Source organism: Rhododendron vialii, chromosome 2a (assembly GCF_030253575.1).
Source record: "Rhododendron vialii isolate Sample 1 chromosome 2a, ASM3025357v1".
In the NCBI taxonomy this organism is placed as follows: domain Eukaryota; kingdom Viridiplantae; phylum Streptophyta; class Magnoliopsida; order Ericales; family Ericaceae; genus Rhododendron; species Rhododendron vialii.
This window is the reverse complement of record NC_080558.1, coordinates 44830145-44844458: the sequence shown is the minus strand read 5'-3', so window position 1 is coordinate 44844458 and position 14314 is coordinate 44830145. Positions and strand designations below refer to the sequence as shown.

The window sequence follows — 14314 nt, the reverse complement described above, 5'->3', positions numbered from 1 at the left end:
CTAAGGGTGCGATTGGACTATTAATCCCCTCACCTCTCTTAACCCCATGTTTGTATTGTTTTTAGTTCCGGGACTATTAGTCCCCTCCGAATTAGTTATCCTCCATGCTTGGGACAAACACAATCCTGGGGGGTGTGGGACTATTAGTCCTGGGATTAAGGGGAGCTCCGGACTAGAGGTTAGATTATCAAGATGCCCCTAGATGACTTAGGAAAACCACATTAGGACTATTCTCTGTAATTAAAAATTAATTTTGTTATACTTCTAATTGGGAAAAAAAAATTCTAATTTACTTTGAAAAAAAAAAAAAAACTTTTTCTGCTGCAACATAAAAAAAACTTTTTCTACTGATTTGTTTTTAGCCTTGATCCTATATCCCATGTATCAAAATCATGGTGCTAGACTCTTTTTTTCTTGATGGACCCCAATCAAGTTTTTAATCTAATAATTTCGATATGTCACCCATCTCTATTATAAAACAGAAGGGTGTGGGAACAAGTTGTTGGAACGGCTTAGATTCATTTGATCCAAAGGCTGTAGTGAATCCTCCCATTTCTCAGTTAAGTGCCCGTGGTTTTCACCTAAATCACACAACTGTCATCCCTTTCCAACCGAGATGCGTAGTGCCGTAGGCACGGGATAGCACTAATACCCTTATATAGCAAGACACAACACTTCACGAAGGAGACTCTTTTGGAAAAAAAACAACGAAAAGATTCAGTAAATTATCGAAGGCAACATGGTCAATTGAAAATCAAGTTTTTTATTGGATAAAATTAATTGAGACAGTTGTAAAGAATAGTCGGGTTAGATATATTTTTTTGGGTTCAAATAGAATCACTCATCTATAAATTACACTAAGGACAATATGGACAATTGATCCATTAATCTTTATGAAGCGTTATTCAAAACAAACGTAGAACACACGGAATTAACTTTATCCGTTGTTCAATCTCATGCACAAACAAACATGAGATACGGGAGACTATATTCCCAAATAATCCCCTCACTAATAATCTCTCGCATACAATTCCATATAATCCAATCCCTCCTGTCAAACGGATCCGGGGCCTGGGCACCCGAAAACTCAACGGAAGTTAGGGACAGGAATCAACGGTAGAGTCAAAAGCTTTTTGAATAGTACTACGAGTTGCATCAGATCCTCTTTCCTCCAAAAGAAAACAGAACAGAGAGAGAGAGAGAGAGAGAGCATGTGATGGAGAGTACGGGCCCCACGCAGGTCCCACAGCCCCCCTTTGAATTGGTGAAAGCGGGCTTTCTTTATTTTATTTTTTTTCATGCCAAAATGCGCTCCAGCTGCATCGGGAAAAGAGCGGACTCCAAACCAATTTTCAAATTTGCTTAAATTTATTCTTCCCCCGGTTTCCGACTCTTCAGTCGTACTCCTACTACAACAATAATCCATTGGGTAAATTTCGCATACATCCCCCCCCTGATGTTTTTGTCTTAGTAACAGATATCCCCTCGTATATACGAGAACTAACATTAAACCCCATGTGGTTTCTGTGTGCGTTTTACCGACACCCTCAATCGGAGATTATCTGGCCAAATACGTGATGAGAAATGGGTTCAAAATGACTTTCATTTAAAAATTAATCTTTTCTAATAATTACAAAATAAAAAAAAATTATCAACTTTTACTTATTTCTAATTAAATGAATTTTTTACCGATTGAAATAAGCTATTTTGAAAAAGGAAATTTTTTATTAAAAAATATATTTTTTATTGCTTCAAAGAAATATTTTTTTTGGTCCGAAACAATAAATTTATTACTTTTGGATTAAAAAAATTAAAAATTGAGAGCTTTTGTTATCTATTCTAGTACCATTAAAAATGGTGAGTTTGTTAATACAGTGAATCTACATACACCACTCACAGCCCATGCTCAAGCCACAACTGCTGACGTTGTGATGGCCCCATGTTTTAATTCTAAAAAATAAATTCTCAAAGTTTGGTTCAAACAAAGAGAGAGTGGGGGTCTGGTTCAAATAGTTCAGAGGAGACCACCACCGGCGACCAAATAACCCCCTTCACAAAATCGCAAAAATGGAGCTTGGCATTAACGTTTGAATTTTAAAAAATGGATTTCGTAAATTTAGTCATCTAATCTGTCTCTCCGACACATAAACAATTTAATTTCAAAAAAATCCAAATCTCATAGATACACTCTGTCTATATAAAGCTTTCTTTCCATTTTTCTCCCTCTATATCTCTCTATCTCTCTCAAAACACCCACATACAAAAAACACAATTTATGATGAATTAATGAAAGTTTTTTTCTTTCCATTTAAGTAGCAGATCTTGACTTCATCTACCAAAATTCCTTTTACTCTATGCAGGTTGAGATTTGGGTTCCAATTCATTCCACTAGATTTTTCTTTTAGTTTTTTTCCTCCTAGATTGTCATTCTTGGAATTTTGGGTATCTCAAATTAATTCTAATTTGGTTGTTGCTTCTGTACTGTTCAAATCAAACACCTCTCTCTCTCTCTCTCTCTCTCTCTCTCTCTCTCTCGTTTGAACCAGACTTTGATCGTTTTGTTGTTTTTTTAGAATTAAGACATGGGGCACACCGCCGCATCGGCAGTTGTGACTGGAACAAGGGTTGGGAGCAGTGTACGTAAACTTATTGTTAATATAAGATATTTTTTACTAATTCTATCACATTTTTTGTCGCATTATTGTTGATTGAATGTCGGTAAAATGAACATTGAAATCACATGAGATCTACTCATACTTGACAGGGTACACTACATAGCATATGTCATTAGTTTAAACCTTTGGGGGTGTCACTGAAATTTACGCTAGTTTATAACGAGTATACCCCACAATTTGAGAGAGAGAAACAGTATAGAGAGGGGGGGAGAGGAGAGAGATAAAATTTGCCAGGATAAGATCCGACAGCTGGCTGGTCTGACACGTGTACGTCCGTTTCGGTTTTTCGAAAGAGGTTACCCGTCTTTCTCAGCTCGAATAAATGGCTCGGCTCGGCTGGGCTTGGCCTGGCCTTCTGTAGCTTGTAAAATCTCTGTTGATAAAAGCTGTCGGAGACGTGGCAAACAACAGATTTTTCTTAACGGCTGCACCACCGCATTGGAGTAATTATTCAGTGGCTTCGCGCCGCCACGGGATGTCTCAACGCTCTTTTTAAGAGTAAACACACATTTCTGTGAAATATATACACTTAGTAGTGGCTTCACTGGAATGTGCGGTGGAGAAGAATGTTGAAGCATCACGCGACGGTGCGCAAGACTACCCAATAATTTTCCGTGGCACTTTGCTCAATTCTATAACGATATATTTATATGGAATTAAGGAATTTATACATTAGGGAGCGTTTCCGGTGTGTTGTTTTCACTAAACTGTAAGTTATAGAAAATGTGTTGGATATTTTAGTTTAGTGGAAACAACTTAATTTTTGACCAAAAAAAAAATCATTTAATATGAACAACTTTACAAAAACCAATAAATTTGTTGTGCAAATTATTAGTTGAAATGGACCTTAGTATTCTTGAGTCTCACATAAATGTATAGTAAGGAAAAGACTTAGGACACTATATGTGACGGTGCTCCAATAGCATTATATAAATTTTCCAATCTCTGTATTGTTGGACCAAACGATTGTATCTGATGTAAAAATTTACTATTCAAGCTAAATAGATTTCGTAAACATAATAACCACTGCCTAGCAACTAAAAAAGTAAATTTTTGACATGGTTAATTTTAATAACTTAATTTTTAAGAATAATCAGTTATGATAATTCACATGAGATCAAGAAAGATAAATGATCAGACTCAACATAATGATATAAATTGCTTTTTGAGAATGGAAATGATTCGATGACTTGTCACAAGTGAAATCAAAACCACAAACAAGCTAATTTATTTATCACTTAGAATTACTTAATTCTGAATTATTTTTGAGTAAGCGATGAACTAATGGTTAACTGAAATCGTGTCTCACTCCGTTCTAATATATCTACTCAGTATGTAAAACGAGAAATCAAAAAACAATACTATTTTTTTATAAAAGAAATCGATGATTTACTAGATACCAAGTACTTATTTTAACTCGTAAACTATTTTGAATTTTCTCAATGTAATAATACTCTTACTATTTTATGTTCTCGTCTGCAGACTGGACAAATATTTTGAGACGGAGTGACAAGAGTACATGGTTGAGCAAAATCATTCTTCCCAAAAAGGACAAAAACCTAGCCGAGCCAAATCAAAGCAACGGCTTCAGTCCAGCAAACCGGCACTACCAGGTAAACCCGGTTTATAGGGCTGGGCGACCGTACTATGTGCGTAGTAGTGTCTGTTTCCTTTCCCATGGCAGTTGGTAAGCATTTACTGCGTGTCTTCCCTCTTCTCTCTCTCCTCTCTCTCTCTCTCCCCTCCATTTTGATTGATTGAAGAATTCCTCACTCCTCAGCAGCAGCAGCACCCACACGCTCTCTCTCAAATTCCGTGCATTCTCTTCACTCAAAATCCTCAGATCTGTTCAAACTCCGCTGCTCTGCCCCTCGCATTCTGCCGGGCTCCATTGATTTTTGGCCTTCTGTTACTTGTTCGAGTTGTTCGAATCAGGTATGGAGTGTTTCTGAGTGGTGTGAATTCAATGATTAATGGTCCGAATGCACTGGGAATCTTGTGCTTATGCTCTTTTCTGTACTTCGGTTGATTGACGGCTTATTTCGTTCAATTTAGTAAAAAATGAACTGGGTTTTCCCAGTACTTTAATCGATTGATAGGGTTCATTCAGTCTACTAATGCCCTCGTGAAGCTTGAAATACATGTTCTTTTAGTTTGTTCTGGCATATTGTTAGACTTTATCGCATATCGGTCCCTTCGGTCATTCAAATTTGGTTGATGTAAGCTAGAATTTACTTCACCTGTTACCAATTTGCCCTCCAACAAATCTAACACATACTATCTATATGTGAATGTTACAAACACAATTTCACACATGCATATGCAAGTAATGAAGTTTTACTTTCCCGAAAAGGAGTAATGGAGTTTTTAATTGTTGTAGAATTCTAATCTCTAGGATATGATTGTCATTTAATTGGCGACTGTTTGAGTGTGTGTGTGTGTGAGAGAGAGAGAGAGAGAGAGAGAGAGAGAGAGAGAGAGAGTTGGTGCTATGAGTTGAGAGACTTGAGAGAGAGAATTGGTGCTATGAGTTTTGATTTTTAATATTGTTAAATATTACTGTAAATTCATTGGTGACGTTAACAAAAATCTATTAATGAGGTTTGTGATTTTTTTTATTTTATATGATTTTCCAGTGAATTTGAAGTTTTGAACTCTGCTGCAGTCATTTATTGCCATCGAATTGAGTCCCGTGAACTTTTACAGATTCGTTTAAATTTGTGCCCCTTCGCATTCAACATTCCCTTGCCTATTTCGTGTCAGGCCTTAAAGAATCAAACATTAATCTCTCTCTCTCTCTCTCACCTCTTTCTTTAATCTTTCTCAGGGATTTCTCATTTGGGTTTGTGGGATTTTCATCTCAATTGCATTCAAATGTGCCAAAACTCTGCTCTTGCTTTGCACACCACCACGAAGAGAAGCTGCATCAATTTACTTTTTGACTAGAAAAAAGTAAAAGATGAAGAGAATGAACTCAATTTGATGGGTTCTGGGTTTCTCCCTACGACAATAAACTGAAGGGCTCATTAACATTATAGCTTTTGGGTGCTAAGTAGTAAAGGCTAAATTCGCTATGTTGCTTGTTCTTCTTGCGAATTGGTTTGTTTAATGCAGAGTCATTAGAGGTTTTCGGCGCTGGAGTGGGATAACTTGGCTGTTTTGTGCTTTTCTAGTTTTTTGGTTTGCTTTCCTTTTTGTTGATTGAGAGTACAAGGGAAGAACTTTAGGGGGACCAACATGCTGGAGCCTGAGTTCTGTTCTTCTCGGATTCTATCACCTTTTCGGGAGGAAAGCGGGGACGAAGAGCTTTCTGTGCTTCCTAGGCACACTAAAGTTATTGTAACAGGAAACAACAGAACAAAGTCTGTGTTGGTTGGTTTACAAGGAGTCGTCAAGAAGGCTGTTGGTCTTGGTGGTTGGCATTGGCTGGTAAATCTTCTTGCACCCATATTTCCTCTGTTCATTCGCGTAATTTATTCATCTTGTACGTTACTTTGTTTTGTTCCATGATGAGGAAGAATCATTAAAATTAAAAGTGGGTCTGTCACAAAAAGTGAGATTGATTTCTTTTATGGAGGATTCCTGAATTTTGATATCATTTTTCTAGCTTCCAATAATAGAATGAATTCCTTCTTCTTTTTTCCTTTAATTTTAGTGTGTAAATGGTGTTATTTTATTAACCGGCATGCTATTTTTATTTCATCGGATGATGAGGAAGAATCATTAAACTTGAACTCGGTCTGTGATAAGCATCTAGATAGATTCCTAGGGTTACCTAAATTTTGATCCCATCTTTCTAGCTTCCAATAAGAGAAGGGGAAGCATGGCAATTTTAATCTTGTCTTTACTTTTGTAATTTTAGCAAGTAAATAAGTTGAATCAATTACGCGGCATTTTTTTTTTTTAATTTCCTTATTTGGTTCCTCATGGTAAGGTTTAATTACTTCCTAAGAAGTTTAGATGTGTTAGGTATTGGAATCAAGATTAGACCTCTGTTTTCTTGTTTCGTTGGGACTGTAATTTTGTTGTGCCTTTGGGATTCTAAGTGCGTTGGTCTGTTCCTGGGTAATGAGATATTTACATTGATATTCATCTGTGTATGCCAGAGTGAGGGTAAGGGGTATTGGCCAAAGAATTCTGTTTCCATCCCTTTTTAGTAATTCTTGCTAGAATTCTTGTAAGCCTTGGAATACCACCTAAAACGAATCATTAGTACATGGAATCGGAGCAACAGGTAAGCCTGTTTTGTCGTCGTTTATTTCTCCCAATGTCTTTTAAGCTTTTTTCCTCAAAGTTCTGTCTTAATTCTCCTAACTGCAAAAGGGATGTGGAATTAGAGATTATTGATGTGATCAGTCATATGTGAAACCTCAATTGGTTTTGCTGAATATGGAATTTGTTAACTTTATTCTTGAAGGACTATCTGGAATATCAAGTACATTCTACTTGTACTCTGGTTCACCTACTTTGCTAGTTCATAATATTAGGTTTAGGTGATTTGAAATAATCAACTGTAAACCTGAGGGATGGAGCCCTACAGAACCTGCTATGTCGGGGATTCTAAACTTCATTGATCAGAAGGAGAAAAAGGAAAAGGAAAATCGAGTCCCTCCTTTTCTTTTGAGATGAATTTATATGAGTAGAAGTTCGGGTAGTTGGAGTCCATATACGTGTTCTGGTTTCTAGGTTCAGTTGCTTAGATACTGGGTCTTGAACTGTAGTTTTTGATAACTACTGTTTTTTTGCACACAAGGTTTGCTGAATTTTGAATCCTTTTACACACAAGGTTTTGAAGAATGGGGTGGAAGTGAAGCTGCAAAGGAATGCTCTTAGTGTTTTGGAACCTCCCACTGGGAATGAAGAAGAAGATGACGATGATTTTGATATATCTAGCGGCAGCTCTGACATTGGTGAAAAGTATAACGATTTCTGTAAGTTTCGGCATTTATAAGCTTGTGAAGCTCTGAATTTAGTTTTTGAAGACCATTTCCCCTCCAACCATTATTTTGAATTTCATGTGGTCGTCATTGTTTCGATCTGTGCAGCTACTGGGATTGAGTTCAGCAAAGTAAGCAAGCCAAGAGTTAGGTATACAAGGCCATGGATTTCATCTATATCATCTAAGTCAACTAATCGTAGTACTTGCAAGGAAGTTCAGTCCCATATTCGGCCACCTCAATTGGTAAGTACATAAAACAAGGCTAAGTTTTTGTTTTCCTTTTCCTCGTAATAAGTAGGAGAATATGATATCATACACGCATATCAAGTCATCAGCTATTCGACTGCAATCTGCTATTCGGGCTTTTGACAATTTGAAACACGGGTTGCTAATATGTTACACAGACTTTTCTATTCCGATACCTATATCTACTGGATATGACAAAATTAATGGGATGAGATACATGTCCGAGTAAATGTAAATTAGACATTTGGATCCTCTTAACACTTTACAATGTTTGAAGAGGGGCTCCCATTTACTAAAGAACATGTTCTAGCTTCTAATGTGATTAGGAGACAAGAATCCTGTTCTCCTTTGAGTCCTATTCAACATCATGTTAATTTCTCTGTACTAGCAATGTATTATTTCTACAATATGTTTATATGTCCAGGACGAATTTTCACGTGCTCGTATCTAAATTTTGCATGCATATCCTTGTATTCCATGATTTGGATTTGGGAATATCCCACCCCTAGACACACCCCTCATAAATAACTGTACCTTGGTACATGCAACAAAGAGCTGCTATTTACTACGATATTAGATGTGGGATTTGCAGCAAAATTTAGATGGTCTCTCGTCTCTGTTTGGAGGCCTGATGTTCATATCTATGGTGGTTTTTGTGCAACAGTAATTATCAGATAAGAAAACTGAAAATGCTTTTCTGGAGGTGGCATGAAGAACTCTTACACTGTCTACAGACTATTCTCTTACATTAACCTTATCAAATAGTGATCTGAATGTTGTTACAAAGGAAATCACATTGCTAATAACTTGCTCATCTGCTTAAGTTAGACATTCATTTAAAATACTTTTGCTGGATTTAGTTCAATGAATATTCCTCTTCTATCCGACCGGAAGGTTTTCACGATCTTGTCAGATGCTTAAGAGTTTGAATCTTCCCATCCCAAATAAATAAGCACTGTTTGTGACATTCTCGCTGGAAAATTTTGATAAGGCGGAATATAATTTATAACTGCTGTTTGATAATGACCCTTCATGTCTGTATTGATTATCAGAGAGCGAACTTGGCAAAATTAGGAACCAGCTCCTTGTGGAGATATTGGCGAAGCTTCAAACTTGTGGGTCTTCCCTATCTTTCGCAATTTCTGTGATCTTTCATAATTTTGGCTTTCTATTTGCTCAGTAATGATTTCCATCTGCAGGGAAGCCCTAACCCTAATCTTACTAAAGCACAGTTGGTTGATGCTGTTCAGCAGCATTTTGCTTCACAGGTCTCTCGTACCCTCATATCCCACGTACCCAATTTCTATACCCCTGTCAATGCATTTTCGGCCGTTGGATCATGTAATACAATCTTGAGAGATGAGAAGATTCTCACTTGATCGATGCCGAAAATGCATCAGTTACCAAAAAATTGAATTCCTCTCTTTCAAGCGCATACGCACACCGTACAAGATTCCGAAACTGATTCTTGCCTTTTAATCTCTGTTTTATTGGCAGCAAATTGACGAGTTCCAAGTGATTTCAGACTTTATTCATGCAGCAAAGAGACTGAAATCGGTTGAAACATACAGAGAATGACCGGGAAATCGGATGTTTAGTATGTCGTAGAAGTAATGTAATATATGCATGTTAACTCTAACCATTGACTCCAATTTAGTTAGGCTGCTGTGGAGTGCATCCCTAACCCTTTATTAGTATTTAGGTTGTTGCGGCTTTTGCCCCAGATTACATTATTACCGTAACTTCATGTTATGTATAGCTCTTCATTACCAGTTACTTTTAAGCTCACTTGTCGCTGATGTGTAGTCTTGGAGTTTAGATATTGCACGTTGGTTTGTGAAGCCAAATTTGGTATGATTTGCGATTCGTTTACTTTTCGGGGTTCGACGGAGTAGGTGATGTACACGCTAGGCTATAATACTTGGAGATAGACTTATTCACGAAGCCGCTATAAACAGGCTATTCACGGAGCTGCGCGATCTCGACCGTCCATTTCGGTTCTGGACAGTCCGGATTTAAATGAAGCTTGTTGGGGGAAGAGTTTAACTTCCGGAAAAGTTTCATGAACATCCAGACTGTCCAAAACACTCTTGGATGGTCTTAATTTACTTCTGTAAATAACTGTTCACGGAATCCTCCGTTAAATTTTTTTTCTCATAATACTTATACATATCAGTTAATGTTATCTGTACTCTTTCTTCACTTGATACACTCTGAAAACTAACTTGAGTACTTGATGCACTCTGGACTCTGGAGAAGCACCTAAAGAAACTGGTTTTCCCCTTTGAGTTATTGTTTCTATTCTATTGTTCTCCGCATTTTAGTGCATGTTTTCAAGGGCCAACTTTTGTGTTGCGGTTTGACCAAAAATGTGAGTTTTTTGTTCAGCAATCTCACCTCTATTTGTCCTATCGTCGAGTCCCGTTTAGTTTTGGTCACGTGGGTCTTGCTTGGACTCCTTAATATGTGATATGAACCGTTAATCATCGTATGTTCTATTGAGAAGAACATTTACTTATATTTTACAGAGAGATTACATTTATCCAAGAGAATATATAGAGTTTAAAAGATGAATTCAAAAGCTAACTAGACACATACAGCTTGCCTTATCACCGTTTCAGAGCCAAGCTTCCTTTTCCGGATGCCCCAACTTGAAACTTTGTTGAAACTGATCAGCAAACATCAGCTTACATGCTCATGAAGTAGTTACTTGTCTTCTCCCCGACACTGTTGTGAGTGGTTCCTCATCAAGCCGTTCAATGGATATTCTGGCGAAGCTCCGGCGAAGTTCAAACAAAACGGACAGTTTTGAAGACCGAAATTCCGGCAATGCTCCGGCGAGTCTTGTTTCCGTTATTGTTAGTTTGTTTTTGTTTTTGTCTTCTCTCTTTGTTAAGCCTATGGGCCATGTAACTTGTATCGGTGTTTTCATCAATATAATTTACATTTGGTTGTCCTAAAAAAAAAGAGTAGTAGCTTGAAAGTTAGTCCGGTTAGTCGGTGGGTTTGGCTCCCACACGATTAATCAGGATTCGGTTCTTGGGGTCGGACCGCAAGAAAGTAATTTCTTGTGAATTTCTAGTCCCAACGTAGATGACTTGCTTTTGACTAAATCGGAGAGAATATTAATTGAGATGCACATAAGTTAATCCGGACACCTGCCCGCCGACCAAAAAAATATTTGCTCCTGAAGTGGTACACTCATAAAGGTCCAAATGCTCTTTAATTGGGTTTCTGTTACTGTCAATGGACGAGGGGTCACTTTTCCTCACCCGTTAAAAATGGAATGGGGGGCAGCGCCCAGCAAAGCGGTGCGGACTGCAAAGCAGTCGGATTAGCCACTCATCTTGACAATCGACGGTTCGAATTTTAATCGAGTAATAAACGGTTCAAATTTATATGCGATTTGTATACTTTCAGATTTGATACAAGTCATCTGTGCTGAGATAAACAGCCAAATCGATCTCTCTGCATCAGCTCGGCAAGAAGCTACTCGGCAGCAATTACTCCTATTAGCCTAAAAGAACGTGGCTTCGGCAGTATTTGGGCCCCCGCCGAAGATTTTGTGCAAAAGCATGGGTCACCACCAGAAGATTTTGTTCCTAACTGTTTGGCTATTTTACTATTTATCGGACCCACCTTCACCTTGTCGCCCTGCTTTTCTTATGTTTTGCCCACAATGTTCTTCAAAATTTACTTGACGGTGGGTTGGTTTTTTCCTTCCTGGCAATGCCGAGTGTCCCAGGTCAGCTAACGAGTATTTTGGACTAATTTTTACATTTCCTCCCACAGCTCTTTCCATGCGTGCACGTGTGAGAGTTGGTCCCAAAAAGCTGCTGGCAAGAAGAATCGAGCCTAAAAGCTAAAAAGAGATCAAACCCCTAAATTACAGACCAATACTACCCGCGAACCCCTTGGGATTCTGTGGGTTGGTTATCTACGGGCAACTTACGAAACAAAGGCATAAGTGGGTCTATCCAAATAAACAATAATCTTGAGGATGAATGAAAATTCGATGCACTTCCATGATTTTTGGGTTTGAAATTGTTAGGAATAGAAATTTGATTTCTGGTGATATATTTAAATAGGAATCTAATTTCCAAACTAATTAAGAATATGATTGCTACCATTCCCCATGGTAAATCCTAGATTCCATACAAAAAAATGTTTGACTCCAGTTTATTTCCAGAAAAATTTATTCCTGAAGAAGATTACTGAATTAGTCAAACGGAAATGATACTCACACAATCGTATCAGAATCACTCACCATATTGAATTACTAGGTCCTCGTGAAGATTGCGAGCATTCAAAACTGAGCCTATGGGAAATAAAGAGCAGGATTCTCCCCATTGAAGGTTTCTCTTGGGCGTTTTTTGTACTCTTTTTTGACTTGCTTTAATTATTTGAATCGTTAGATCTCGTTGAGAACATCAACCACACTAAAAGTTATATTAATTGAATATCAACTGCTCTTATAATTAAAAGTGTGAAATGTATTACGATAATACACTCTTTCTTTCTTCTTCTTCTTTTTTTAAGACATAGCGAAAATCTGAATCTATTCTATTCTATTCTAAGGGGGAGGGGTTGGTGAAAGCTCGAGGGGAGCGAGCTCAACCACTGAGCCATGCCTAATAGAGATCTGAGTGAAAATTTTAATAATGGCTAATTTCCCAAATATTATTAATTTTGCAGGCCAAGCCCATGTATATTTTGCTCCTGTGCATCGCAGGCTTGGCCCAAATGTAGGCCCATCAATATTGCATCTAATCTCGACATGATTGGGCCTAAATCTAATCAAACATATCCAATCCAAACGAACCACTAAGCCCAAATTCTTCAAAGTCCAGACCAGCCCAACTGATAAATATTCAGCAACTTGGATTATTATTATTATTATTTTGTTATTCACTTTTTTTTCATTTGTTAATTGTACCAAATTTTTGCGATTTATTGGTTCATGAGAGAAATCCAAAAATAAAAAATTTAGATCCAAATTCTTTTTTTTTTTCTCTAAACACAAAAAAAAAAAGTAATAAAAAATTTGAATGTTTCATAAACACCTTTGTCGATATTCGAAAAAGTTTATTTTCTACAATGATTCTAAACAAATTATTTTGAAAAAATAAGTGACTCGGATCATTTTTTTATACCCGAGACGGGCTCAAAATATATGTGTACGAGGTAAACGTTGTAGGGCGCTACTATAGCCTTCCAAAAGTGTTCCGAATAATTAGTTGATGAAATCGATAGCTATGTGTCGCTATACACGCAGTACACAATGGTGGACTAGAGCACCCCGAACATATGTAGATGAATGTACGTACTTGAATAGACGGGCAAGCCAAACCCTGACAAACTTGTATATCGTAGGCCCCAATAAAGCTGAAAAGAAGGACCACCTGGGCAGTTAGTTTGCTGCAGCCCACCAACTTGGTTTAGCGTAAACGAGAAATTTTTGAGTGTCGAGCGGGTACCATATAATCGTACTTGTGGTGATTCAAGCCGTCCAAACGTATTTTGGACCTCACCTGAACACTCTCTCTCCTCTTTTCTTTTTTCTAAAATTCAGACCGTCCAATTTTCAAAACACGTTTGAATGACTAGAATCACCGATGGCTACCACATGTGTAGTACCCGTCCGGCACCCAAAACATATGCTAATTCCACGCGTCCCTTTCGTATACTCCCAGCGCGTGCATCACTCACTATACTAGTATCAGAAATCAATACGTGTAGTTTTACATGACACTCACCCATTAAAAATGAAAATTTAAAAAAAAATCCAAAATAAAACAAATCACGTCAAACTTATAACTTCTCCAAAATTTCATTCTTAAATAAAATTATCCCTCTTCTATTCGTTTACTATATGTTTATATTCAACTTATTTAAGAGAGATTATTTGCTGTCGTTTCAGGACGAGTGTAGAATTTTGAGGTTAGACGTATGAACTTGACATTATCCTTTTTAAACGAAATTTAAAATTGAAAAAATGAAGTCAACTTATACTCTCTTTAAGTTTACTTTCTTTTGTTTCTTCCAACTTTCAATATTCTAAATTAAATTGTCTTTTATATATATGCCTAGATTCCAATCTGTTTTCGAAAAGGAACATTGGCCACCATTCAAGAACATCCGCAAGATTTTAAGGTTTGATGGACAAACAATAAACAAAAAGATTAAATATCGGCATGCGATGTTAATTGACAATACACACTATAAAAAAAAAAAAAAAAAGAACTATAAGAATGAATGTCGTATTATATTTTCAATCACTAAGGTATGTAACACATATTCATTTATAATTATAATTTTAACTACAACAAATTCAAGGCTATCCATCACCCAACTCCCATTCTCCTCCCCAGTCAATAACAGTCACTTTATTCATTGATCAACTTCCATATTGCACAAAAAGACCAAGTGGCCCAAGTTTAGCATCTTATCAGAG

At 37.2% G+C, this 14314-nt stretch overlaps 1 protein-coding gene across 1 annotated transcript; it reads left to right on the top strand.

The window, feature by feature from the left end:
* The first annotated feature begins 4330 nt into the window (after window positions 1–4330).
* LOC131314631 (uncharacterized) lies at window positions 4331–9632 on the top strand. The gene is made up of 7 exons (XM_058343422.1): window positions 4331–4610; window positions 5503–6104; window positions 7462–7606; window positions 7721–7857; window positions 8913–8975; window positions 9060–9128; window positions 9358–9632. Exons 2-7 carry the CDS (start codon window positions 5913–5915, stop codon window positions 9436–9438), a joined length of 687 nt encoding a protein of 228 aa, XP_058199405.1. The 5' UTR covers window positions 4331–4610; window positions 5503–5912; the 3' UTR covers window positions 9439–9632.
* The last annotated feature ends 4682 nt before the right edge of the window (window positions 9633–14314 follow it).

What these genes read in the sequence shown, in the direction of transcription:
- LOC131314631 (XM_058343422.1), top strand. Translation starts at nt 5,913, where the DNA reads ATGCTGGAGCCTGAGTTCTGTTCTTCTCGGATTCTATCACCTTTTCGG. An exon ending in TGAAAAGTATAACGATTTCT is followed by an intron (nt 7,607 to 7,720) that starts GTAAGTTTCGGC and finishes CGATCTGTGCAG; the next exon opens with CTACTGGGATTGAGTTCAGC. An exon ending in ATATTCGGCCACCTCAATTG is followed by an intron (nt 7,858 to 8,912) that starts GTAAGTACATAA and finishes ATTGATTATCAG; the next exon opens with AGAGCGAACTTGGCAAAATT.